Source organism: Argopecten irradians, chromosome 9 (genome assembly GCF_041381155.1).
Source record: "Argopecten irradians isolate NY chromosome 9, Ai_NY, whole genome shotgun sequence".
Classification (NCBI taxonomy): Eukaryota; Metazoa; Mollusca; class Bivalvia; order Pectinida; family Pectinidae; genus Argopecten; species Argopecten irradians.
The window spans coordinates 33,858,995-33,872,014 of record NC_091142.1 but is presented as its reverse complement, the minus strand read 5'-3'; the positions used below and the strand labels follow the sequence as shown (position 1 = coordinate 33,872,014).

Sequence of the window (13,020 nt, the reverse complement as noted above, 5' to 3'; positions counted from 1 at the left end):
ACGCATTTAGACCACAGGCATTTACAGACTAAAAAGATAATCTGATAGCATGTCTTATAATTTAATGTAGTGTTGCCCGACTATTCACTTAAAAGGTGGGGTTCATTCAACTACCTATTGCAGTGTTATGTCTAGGTATATTTATCCTTTATGTGAGATTTTTTATCTATTTTGCCTTTTTAAAAAGGAATAAAGGGCCTAAAATGATAATTTCTAACATTATTCTGGGTATGTGTCGAGGGGTCCCCTTGCATCCACCTTTTGAACATATTTTTGATTTTTTTTTTTAAATATTTTTGCTGATGCAAATGGTTTCATTCTTTATTTGATATCCATTTTTAATGTATTTACTAATTAGCCTGACTACAATTTGTTTTTCAAGCAAAGCATTTAAATTTTTTTTAAGGTTTTTCGCTTCACTTATTTGATATGTTATCGATTTTTGTCCACACTTTTAAATAATCTAAAAAAAAAAACTAGTCATAGGAATAATCTTTAAGTAGATACTTTTTCAAAATAAAAAAAAAAATCAAATCCGGGAAAGTAGATTTTCAAATGCTGAAATGTAATCAATGAGATTTTTTCCAAAAAAGTCGACATTTGTCCCAGGCGACATTAAATTCAAACTTGACCATAGGCACCCTAATAAAACAACAATAAGTGATAGAATTATGTAAACTAACATATTCATATACTGAAATTAGTGCATTTTAATTATTGTATTTTCCCTAACAGTATAAAAAGCTAAACTAGAAATGCTCTTTTCTATTATTAGAAATCAAATAATAATTGGGAAAACATGTATTTTCATCAGCTAAAAAAGATGATGTTTTCCTCTATGTCGATAGAACTTGTTCATATTGAATTAAAAGTATATAGATTAAAGAGCGAAAAAGAAAAAGACTTAAATGAAAATTAGTTACAATCCTAATTTTAACCAATTAGGGACATTGATTTCTTTACCATGGCAACAAAGTATTTCAAAACTGCTAAGTATCTTAATCAGCATACCGTATTTGACCCAATAAGTGCCATGGACGTTTAAAAAAATGAAAAAAAAAATGAAAAGGTGCTAATAAGACGAAATTATTGCAAATCTATACAGTTTTGTTTAGTTTTTGTCTTATTTTTATCTGGGCAATTGAAATGGAGGCCTCAAAAAGGGGGAGGGGCGCTTATAGGGACATGAACGCTTATTGGGTCAAATACGGTACTTCAAATCCCAATATACTAAATTTCACTTGCAATTGTAAATCTGATAACATCTAAATTGTAACCAAAACGGGCCCTCCATTTTGTTTCCATGGTAACCGATCTTTTTCAAAGTAATACCTTGTTATTATACCAATTTCTCTTAATTTTGACAATTTATAATTCAGATAATCAGAAGACTTCTTTGTTACCTTGGCAACCAATATTTTTAAAGGTGTTACCATTGTATTTAGCGTGTGAAATTATTACTATACACTAATTCTAACTTAAATCGAACTCTGGAATCTTAAAATGCAAATGTATAATTTGGTATACATACAAAAATGTGACCGGTAGCTAACTTCCCTCAATATTTTCAAGTCACCCAAAAACTGTTTTCCCACATTTTAATTTCAAAACTAATTTACACATACAGATAGAAAATGTCCTGAGAGTAAAATAATGGACACACTCTTTAACAGGGTGAAATGAGAAGATAAAGAGCAGGGTTTCATTTTCGTTTTTTCCCCCAAAAAGCGTTTTTTTTTGTTTTTTTGTTGTTTTTTTTTTGCAAGAATTATTACAAAAGTTTCCTTTAAAAATTGAGAACGAAAAGGCTCGGATGTAAAGTAGACAATCTACCTAAATAATTTGTGAATTAAAAAAAATGATCTATTTTGCATTTTTGTGCATTTAGTTCTAATGATAATGAACACATGAACGAATGAAGATTTCAGGTCTTTTTTTAAATCTTTAAAAGAATAAGAAGTGTTATTTTTGAGGGACAACTGGTAGTTCATTCGATATGAAAAGTTCAGGGTGTGGACAATTTCTATTGGATTTTTAACATAGCTCGAAAACCACCTTTACACCCAGCCTTTCCAAAATTTCAATTGTCAACTTAAATGCTCAAGTTATAAATCAAACTTAGGCAATTGAATATACTTTTTAAACCGTAAATAATTGAAATAATGCGTTGAGATTGTTGTTTGTTCTGGTGAGCTTTATACCTCCTGTACTTCTATACCTACAAAATACAAATGAAAACATATCTTCCCAGTCATATATACCCACATGGTTTGTTGTGCTCTTTGGGTGTGGTGATTACGCACACGAAAATAATTCAATATGGAACTTTCGACACTGTCCGTAAACAAATTTTTCGTTTACAGAATGTGCCGACGGAAAATGATTCTTTAACAGCTCTTTCAAACTATTTCCCCCTGAAATTCACTTCCAAGATTCTGAAAGCACAATAATTTGATTGGCCAATGCGAAAGGTCACCGGAATGTGACCCCTAACATCATGTTGTCAGGCTAATTAAATTACAAGGGGACGTTAAATTAGCTATATGGTCACAGCATCTATATTTGTTAAAGGGTTATTTTCAAACTTAATTTGTCTTTAAGTTAAAATTTCTTTTGCACAGTATGGCAGAGTTAACTAGTTTTGATATGTGCATCTTTCTGATGTTTACCGATTATTACTTGAGTTTATTCTTTGCCATCTAATGAGCCTCAGAATGTTTTACTGCAAATGTTCTGCTCTCAACACCTGATCATTTGTAATTTATCTCCACTTATTTAGTCATCTCCATAGTCTCAAAACTGAAAATTTACATATCTTGGAAGCTGTAAGTAAATTAGTCAGCTAAACCTGCCTTTGTTATTAGGCTTTTTTATTGATTTTATTTTGCCAAATTTATTAGAAAAAATAAAATAAAAAAAGCCTAATAATATTGGCAGGTTTTAGCGGACTATAAGTAAATATGCATGCTTAAAATACATATTATATATGTTTGTACATCTTTGAAAGAAAACAATGTTTACTGCTTAACCATAGCAAGTAGAAAAGAATACCGCTTATTTAATGACATTTATAATTTACCATCATATCACAATTGATATTTTCAAAAAAAAAATATGATTCAGCAAAGCAAAATATACTCTGTCGTAATTTTGTAGACTATCAATGAATAGATCTAAAGGTGACAGAAATCGATTGTATTTTATTGTGATTCCAATATTTTATTAGGAGTTACTGTTCTTGTTTCAGTTAATGAACACTCAGATATTTACATCCTCGATCCTCCAGGGCTTCCGATCACTTACGATCTCTACACCCCTGGACTATCTCATAGTAAAACTGGAGGCAACAGAATAGAACAGGTAACTTAGTCATTTGATGTACATCAAAAGAGCCGTATAACGGTACACAGTGGTTAACTCTGTGGCTTTGATGTGAGGCGTTGCTCTCTCTGTAGTCTTCAAATGAAATATTTGCTAGCCTGTGATTGGTCAAATGTTTTCCACTGAGCTGCCTTCAATTTCACTATGAGATAGTCCAGGGGTGTAGAGATCGTTAGTGATCGGAACCCCTGGAATATCGAGGATGAGATATTTACGACACGAGAGAAATTTTTCATTTTTTTTTTTTTTTTTTTTTTTTGCAAGCATTTTACTGATTCTATCTATCATAAGAGAAAAGCTGTTTTGAGGAGCTTATTTAACTTATGATGCAGATGCACAGATACAACAGAACAAAAAAAATAAAAAAAAATAATGAAATTTTGAAAATAACACAATGAAATTTAATGACGTTTCTCAAAGCGAAGAGGAGACACCACAAGAGTTTGGGGTGTGTGTTTGCTGTACTATATATAAAGGACTATACATGTAGTACGGTACCTACAGCAGACACCCTCATCTCATCTTACAAGCCCCTGTGCACTAGATCTGCATGCCCTTCTAGTTTCTATACGGCTTCTGTTCCTGGATGTTATGTGTCTCATCTTCTACTCTACATCAACATGTAGCCGCCTTTCCACTGTTTAACCGTCCTCGTCTTTTCAACGTCCATTTACCTCGTCTGCTGTTTTCATCACTCTGTGTATTTATAGAAATATGTAACTCTGAAAGTATGTCTTCATCCAATTACTTTTTAACTAATAAAGATGATACACACAGACATCTACGGCCCTGCTTTCCAAACTCACGATATCGGGGTTCTGTTGCAAATGAATACAAAAAGAAAGACGTGTGATTAGAGACTAAAATATATAACGAAGAATTTATTTCATTCAATTATCGATAATTACTTTGGTTGATGTTAAATAATGACAACAATGAAGCCATACTTTTTCTATAATAAACTTATAGATCTAGTCAAAGAAAACATGTTTACAAGCGTGCATTTCCACTTTAAAGGCACAGCTACCTTTCTGAGACAAAAAAATAAAAGTTTCTTAAAATCTATGAAGACAATTTAAATCGACGGCCCAAGGTTACAACACCAAAGAAATGCACGATTCCCTGCGTAGTTTATGTTAGTGGAGTTTTGCCGTCTGGCTCAGTGATAGTCAACTAACGCGCGGTAAGCAGGACGATGGTGGGAAACATTTATAAGACGACTCACGTTATGAAAATTAATTACATTTCTACTTAAATCATTCAGAAGGGGGTGTTAAGTGTATTTCGGATTTACACATAAAATTAAGTTTTCCATGTTAAAATTAATTTGATATCGCACTTTTATGTCACATTCGTATTTTCCCGATCAGTCAAGATGACGGTACTAGTTCTAACGCATTTTAGTGTAGCCTTCTTCAAAATCTGGGTCATTTAGACGCTGAGTCTTAGTGATTTATGCGTGGACAACAAGCCTCTGAGTGAGTAAGACTTTTGGAAAAGTGCACGTGTGTATGTTTACAGTTGATTTTCACATTGTCGTCTACCAAGGTTATTAGACGTGATCTTACGAAAATGGCACAGTTAAGTGAATCACAGTTAAAGGAAATCCAGGAATTAGAACTAGTTATATCGCAGGACATGTTTCAAAGGTAAAATTATGTAACCAGAACTCAGAACGGCGTTCGGTTTTGTTCTAGCTAGCTGTTTTAAGTTATGAGCTGCACGTCCATGTATAGCGTTTGACATGATTATGAGCACATCAAATTACATATATAATGGTCACCTACCCCTACACGTGTATGAGGTCTTATTCCACCTGATTACATTGGGTGGATATGTCACACGACGCAATGTTAGAAAGTATCACGCCGTGTTAACCTCAAACATTGTTGGAGTAATATTGTTGGAATAATGGTCACCCTGATTATAATGTGTAGATCGACCTTGGCCTTACATCAGCTGTACATTTGGTGGCAGCGGTGGGATAGGTAATCCCTATTGAGATTCCTCTTCGAGACTCTTTTATATTCTTAAGTTTGATAGATCTAACGTCCGAATATAAAAGAGCTCGAGGAAAAATCTCAATAGGGATTATTGTGTAGGGTGCCATTATGGATCAGCGGAATCAGACTAGGGGACTGTCTATCATTGGTGCAGGTAGGTAAATCATTAGAGCATCCGTCCAGTCTCCAGCGGTCCTGGGTTTGAGGTCCAGTCTGGTCGCTACATTTAGTCTAGAACGAATAATCATACCCTGCCTCCACTCCGTTCCCAGAAATCTTCCGTCCGTCGTTCAGAGCTACGTCATCGCAGCTACATTTAGTCCTCTCCAAACTCCTACAACTAATTGGCGACCTTGTCCACCTGTTTCAAGCAGAGTATATAAATATATATGATTAGCAGAAGAACATGCAATGTTTTGAGTGAGTTGTGGCTTGAGGAGTGAAGACTCAGAGAAAAGTGTGAGGAGTTTAGCGAAATTGGACTAGGTCGATCGTCATCAATAGCGCTCATTATTGGTAGAGCATCTGGCTGGTGTTCGAAGGTCCAGAATTCGAATCCCAGTCCAGCCACTACATTTTCTCCTCTGTTACAAAGGAAGGATAATATTTCTGGAGACAATTAGTGACTATAGAGAGTTTAGTTATGCACAACACTGCTATATAACACAGCAGCAGGGACAGTTGTGTGTACTGAGGATTGAACCCATGTAAGCTTTGGAACAAAGTTTCATGGTAAAGATGAAAATGTGACAACTGTCAAGTTATGGACATAGTAATTGTGCTCTGTCCATCAAGGTCAGAGGCGTGGTATAGGCTAAAATCTTTAACAACTTCTTGTTAATAACTATGAGACCAAGAGACTTGATATTGAGTCTGTAGCATGCTGAGGTGAAGAGATACAATTTTTTTCAAATGATTGATCTTTGCCTTCAAAGTCACAGGAGTAAATTAATTTGAGGTAATGTGACCTCAATTTGGTCTTATGTATTTTATTTAGATTAAATATTTTTTTGTCAATTTTTAGGCTTAGAGACGTGTTATTGTGTATGTAGTATGCCAGGATAAGAGGTTACCAGGAGTTTCATTATCTTTCAGGAGAGGTGGTGCAATTGTAATTTCAGTGGGTACTTTTCTGTACTATCTGTATGCTATCTAATGTAATTTAGCCTAAACCAGGCGGTACCACAGCTAGGTTTAACCAGCAAAAAGTACCGGGTACAGCCTGATAATGAAACCCCAGGGTTACCAAGTTTGTTTACATAGATGACCTTCCTGTACTTCATTCAAGGTCACAGGGGTCAAACAGGCTAAAATATGTAAAAAAAAAATCTTGTTTGCAAACACTAGTAGACCTAGAGACTAGATATTAGACTTGTAGCATGTTTAGATAAAGGGACCTAGCAAGCTTGTTCAACACAGTCACAGTCACAGTGTTAAATAGGCTAAAATCTTTAAACAACTTCATGATAATCACTAAGGGTCTAGAGACTTGATATTGACCGATCGCCAGGTGTAATATAGCCACGCCTCGTGCTCGCAAACGCACATGTTTCTATTCAATGTCGGAGCAGACATCGTAGCACACACAATACAAAATGCAAAGTCATGTGCGTCTTGATTGACAGCTGGCGATCCATCAATTGGGCTTGTAGCATGTTGGGATTAGGGGGTACAAATTGGAATGACCTTTATTAGGTCAGGTTAACTTAAATTGTCATCATGCATCGTCCGTCGTCATCCACTGTCCACTATGTGCCATCTGCCTCACCTAGAGACTTGATATTGGGCCTTTGACATGCTGGGATGAAGGGCTATCAAGTTTGTTCAAATGAATGACCTTGACCTTCATTCATGGTCATAGGGGTCAAATATGCTAAAATCTTTAAACGACTTCTTGTGAATAACTAAGAGGCCTAGAGACCTTATATTGAACCTATGACTAGCCTAGAGACTTGATATTGGATTTGATTAATGGTGGGGATCAAATATCATCAAATATATCAGAACCTAAACTTCTTCTATTAAAAGAGTTCTTTTGTATTGCCTTGATTGTTTGACACTACTATATTCTTTGAGGTGTTGTATTGTGCCAATAGTCAGATGACCGTTAAGGCCCATGGGCCTCTAGTATAAATTCATGGTCTGTACAAGATCAGTAGGGTCAAATCGAAGGATATTGAAATTTAATCATGATTAAAAGGGTCAAATAGGCTAAAATATGTAAACAACTCAATAATTAGGAGTGCTAAAGGCCTGATATTGGATCTATTACATGCTGCGATGAAGAGCTACCCAACTAATTAGGTCATAGAGAGATCAATTATGTGAAAATCAATAAAACTTCTCAATAAGTGAAATGCCTAAGGTATTCAGGTATTGGACCACTAGCGTACTGAATGAAGCACTCATAAATTTGTTCACTTGAACGATCTAAACTGCTACATGTACTGTATAATTCTACTGTGTTATAATAGTCAGATGGTCATTAATTAAGGCCCATGGCCCTCTTTTTTAATGTATCAAATTGTAATACATGTATAAGAAAAGAGGTATGAATAAAGCCAGTAATTTTCTGATACACATATGAAGTTGTATTATCATTACATCATCTGAACTTCAGTAGAGTGATCATTCTTATCAAATATCTTCTTTCTTTGTAGGGCATCGAATGTGTGTTTGAAGAAATGTATACCACCGAATGGAAACCTGACAGAACTCAGCAAAAATGAAGCAGTGTGCATTGACAAATGTATAGCAAAGTATTTGGAGATCCAGGAAGTCAGTAGTAAGAAACTAGCCTCTCTACAACAGGAAGAAATGTCAAAGTTTGAAACAATTAATCAAGCTGCACAAGCACCGAAGTGATAGTGTGTTCATTAGGTCTGGAATTCCTTTGTAAAAACTATAAATTGTTCTCTGTGGAGTATCATGGCAAAGATGTCATTATGTCTGCCCTTGGAACAAGCAAGTTTACACGGTAGATGTCAGAAGGTGTTGGGTGTTCAGCCGAGGTTATAGTGATTCTAAAGACTCAGTAGAAAGTCGTGTGAAATTGATTGAAGTGATAATAAGTGTGTAATTATCAAATGAAAATGTTACATCATATTGTTGCAACACTAAAGCCGAACCTAAGTGGACAACACCAGACTATCTGGTACTATTACACAATACACATCAGATTTAATGAAATTAAATGTGCTTATTTTAAGGAAAATTGTTTGTATAGTACTGAACTTTTAAATAGACAAAACTTATTATTGAAATGTCTTGCATGGCCCCAGTGGTGATTTTTTTTTTTTTTTTCGAAAATATTCATGGAAATCTGCTATTGATGAAAAAAATTTGTGTATACATGTAAACATTCTTATCTGCCAGATATATCACCTTTACAGTTGTTTAATGTTCAACTAAGTAAAAGCCACTCAAATGTTTACCAATTTACAGATCCAGGTCTAGTGGATTTATAAACAATAAGAATGAGGAACTTCTGTCAGACAATAGAAAGAGGACTACATTTAAAGTTCTTCTATGTTAGGTTTAAGTGAGTAAATGAATGAATGCTGTGGTAGTCACTCTGGAATTAAATAGGTCATTTGATTGTTTTATGAATTCACACTCATTATACCCTTTGCATAACATTAAAAAGTGTATTGTTTTTAGCCCACCATCATCAGATGGTGGGCTATTCAAATCGCTTTTTGTCCTTCGTCCGTCCTTCCATTAACAAATCTTGTTATCGCTATTTCTCAGAAAGTACTGAAGGGATCTGTCTCACATTTCATATGTAGGTTCCCCTAGGGCCCTAGTTGTGCATATTACATTTTGGGACCAATCGGTCAACAAGATGGCCGCCAGGCAGCCATCTTGGATTTTGATACTTTAAGTTTGTTATTGCTATTTCTCAGAAAGTACTGAAGGGATCTGTCTCAAATTTCATGTAGGTTCCCCTAGGGCCTTAGTTGTGCATATTGCATTTTGGGACCAATCGGTCAACAAGATGACTGCCAGCCAGCCATCTTGGATTTTGATACTTAAAGTCTGTTATCGCTATTTCTCAGAAAGTACTGAAGGGATCTGTCTCAAATTTCATATGTAGGTTCCCCTAGGGCCCTAGTTGTGCATTTTGCATTTTGGGACCGATCGATCAACAAGATGGCCACAAGGCAGCCATCTTGGATTTTGATAGTTAAAGTTTGTTATCACTATTTCTCAGAAAGTACTCAAGGGATCTTTCTCAAATTTCATATGTAGGTTCCCCTAGGGCCCTAGTTGTGCATATTGCATTTTGGGACCAATCGGTCAACAAGATGGCCGCCAGGCAGCCATCTTGGATTTTGATAGTTAAAGATTGTTATCGCTATTTCTGACAAAGTACTGAAGGGATCTTTCTCAAATTTCATATGTAGGTTCCCCTAGGGCTCTAGTTGTGCATAATGCTTTTTTGGATCGATCGGTCAACAAAATGGCGGTCAGGCAGCCATCTTGGATTTTGATAGTTGAAGTTTGTTACTGCTATTTCTCAGAAAGTACTGAAGCGATCTGTCTCAAATTTCATAATGTAGTATGTTTGCAAAAGTTTGAAAAACAGAGAAAAGATCCCTCTTTCCATTGTCAGACATCATTCTTTGGTGGGCGCCAAGATCCCTCTGGGATCTCTTGTTTTTTATTAATTTGAGATGTACATTTAATGGATGTCTGTAAGCTCTTCTGTTTATAAATTAAATGTTCAAGTAAACAAATTACTCACAGTCTTTGTCATATTTGTCAGCATTTTCCAGTGTGATAGAATGGTATCTGCATGTAGCATCTCACTAGACATCATCTCACCTTTTGCTTTGAGTTGATCATGAGCATGGGATGATTGCCCCCTGTAAGGAAGGCTCTGCGTTATCTCCCCTGGCCAAGACTTACCTTAGTCTATAAAAGTAGTCGTCTCCTACTTAGCATTCAGATTGGGGGAAAGGTAACCTGTTGGCGGTATAATGTGACCAGGTTGAGCGTGCAATGATTTAGTGAAATTTCTGAAAATCTTTGGAAGTGACCAAATTTCCAAAGATGTTTTGTGATTAGTGGGCCCTGGGTGTGTTGTATGACGTGTTGGCAGCAAGCTTCAGTGAGATAGCTCTATAAAAAGTCCCACTTTAACATCCATATATATACAGTACCACAGCCTCCCAAAACATGCATAAACCCATGCTTATTTTGCTATTTATTATGACATTATAATATATAAATCTGTATTTTACTGCAAATTAGACACATTGCCCCCCAAAACATGCATACACCCATGCTTATTTTGCTATTTATTATGACATTATAATATGTAAATCTGTATTTTACTGCAAATTAGACACTTTGGTTTCAAAAATATGGTGTAGGTACACAAGAATTTGTTCACATTTAATGACAGATTTGTACATTACATTAGGAAGCTTTCATTTACAGTTGTTATTGTTATCATTGATGACCTTAATACAAAGTCAAAAGCAGCAGTTAAATTATATCACAGTCTTTATTAAACAATAACTAACGAGTAGTTTATAATGTAAACCTAAAGTAAAAATCCAATAGGTATAAATAAGAAGAGAAAGTCATTAGAGTAAATTAATTCTATAAATAGAAGATGATACCAGAAGAATGTAACCATACTCCTAGATGTTCCTGTGAAACAATAACAAGGTACATCCTCATATAATATACACGTACAAGATCATTCCACATTCTGACTTCATCAACTTTAATGGTGATATGATCGTCTTAAATCTCCATGGGTTATGATCATATATGCTCTTTTCAAGAGTGTATGTGATTGTAACTTCTGGAGATCGAGGGACATGCAAACATTACAAAACACCAAAGGTCCTGCCAGTTTGAAACAAAAGGGCACAACTTAGCAATACTTAGTATTATAATGAATTAATAACAAGAGGCCCATGGGCCTTAACAGTCATCTGACTACATCTTTTGTATTAGCACAACACCATGTAGTCGTTTAAAGATTTTAGCATATTTGACCTCTGTGACCTTGAATGAAGATCAAGGTCATTCATCTATAATTTGAACAAACTTGGTAGCCCTTCATCCCAGCTTGTCACAGGCCCAATATCAGGTCTCTAGGCCTCCTAGTTATTCTCAAGAAGTCGTTTAAAGATTGTAACTTTTTTGACCCCTGTGACCTTGAATGAAGGTCAAGGTCATTCATTTGAACAAACTTGGTAGCCCTTCATCCCAGCATGTCAAAGGCCCAATATCAGGTCTCTAGACCTCCTAACTTATTCTAAAGAAGTCGTTTAAAATATTTTAGCCAATTTGACCCCTGTGACCTTGAATGAAGGTCAAGGTCATTCATTTTATCAAACTTGGTAGCCCTTCATCCAAACAGGCTGCAAGCCCAATATGAGTATCTTGGGCCTTTTGGTTTTTGAGAAGAAGTCGTTTAAAGATTTAAGCCTATTTGACCTCTGTGACCTCGAATGAAGGTAAAGGTCATTCATTTGAAAAAACTTGGTAGCCCTTCATCCCAGCATGCTACATGCCCAATATGAGTATCCTTGGCCTTTTGGTTCTTGAGAAGAAGTCGTTTAAAGATTTCAGCCTTTTTGACCCCTGTGACCTTGAATGAAGATCAAGGTCATTCATTTGAACAAACTTGATAGCCCTTAATCCTAGCATGTCACAGGCCCAATATCAGGTTTCTAGGCCTTTTAGTTATTCAAAAGAACTTGTTTAAAGGATTTTAGCCTATTTGACCCTGTGACCTTGAATGAAGGTCAAGGTCATTTCTTTAAACAAACTTTGTAGCACTTCATCCCAGCATGTTGCAGGCCCAATATGAAAATCCTGGGCCTTTCTGTTCTTGAGAAGAAGTCGTTTAATGATTTAAGCCTATTTGACCCCTGTGACCTTGAATGAAGGTCAAGGTCATTATTTGAACAAACTTGGTAGCCTTCATCCCAGCATGTCAAAGGCCCTCATTCATTTGAACACCCTGTGACTTGAATGAAGGTCAAGGTCATTCATTTGAACAAACTTGGTAGCTTTCATTCCAACAGGCTGCCCATATTTCTGGGCCTTTAAAGATTTAAGCCTATTTGACCTCTGTGACCTCGAATGAAGGTAAAGGTCATTCATTTGACACACTTGTAGCATCCAGCATGCTACATGCCCAATATGAGTATCCTGGGCCTTCTGGGTCTTGAGAAGAAGTCGTTTAAAGATTTTAACCTTTTTGACCCCTGTGACCTTGAATGAAGATCAAGGTCATTCATTTGAACAAACTTGGTAGCCCTTTGTCCCAGCATGCTACAGGCCAGATATCAGTACCCTGGGCCTTTCGGTTATTGAGAAGAAGTCGTTTGAATGAAAAGTTCACGCACAGCGGACGGCGCATGACGACGGACGGTGTACCTTTGGGTCAGATGACCTAAAAACCTGCATCAAGATTTTATTTTGATATTACAATCTGGAGCGAAGGTATAAACGTACAATAAACCACCATTTTGTTTTTGATGATAACTTCTGTTTGATTTATCTTGTTCCCCTGTTATTAAAACGATATAGATTGTCAAAATGAATATTTATTTAACATCCAGAAAGTTTATTTCGAACTTTAAATACTTTTCATATATCACTGTAT

General features: G+C 35.8%; 1 protein-coding gene and 1 long non-coding RNA gene across 2 annotated transcripts; one reads left to right on the top strand and one right to left on the bottom strand.

Moving 5' to 3' along the window:
* Positions 1-4,832: 4,832 nt before the first annotated feature.
* On the top strand, positions 4,833-10,126 carry LOC138332128 (mitochondrial import inner membrane translocase subunit Tim10-like). The gene is made up of 2 exons (XM_069280100.1): positions 4,833-5,030; positions 8,045-10,126. Exons 1-2 carry the CDS (start codon positions 4,954-4,956, stop codon positions 8,247-8,249), a joined length of 282 nt encoding a protein of 93 aa, XP_069136201.1. The 5' UTR covers positions 4,833-4,953; the 3' UTR covers positions 8,250-10,126.
* Positions 10,127-10,877: 751 nt separating this feature from the next.
* Positions 10,878-12,519, bottom strand: LOC138332127 (uncharacterized). The gene is made up of 2 exons (XR_011209776.1): positions 12,490-12,519; positions 10,878-12,287 (listed from the first exon to the last, which is right to left on the bottom strand). It is a non-coding gene; the product is annotated as an uncharacterized lncRNA (long non-coding RNA).
* Positions 12,520-13,020: the final 501 nt, after the last annotated feature.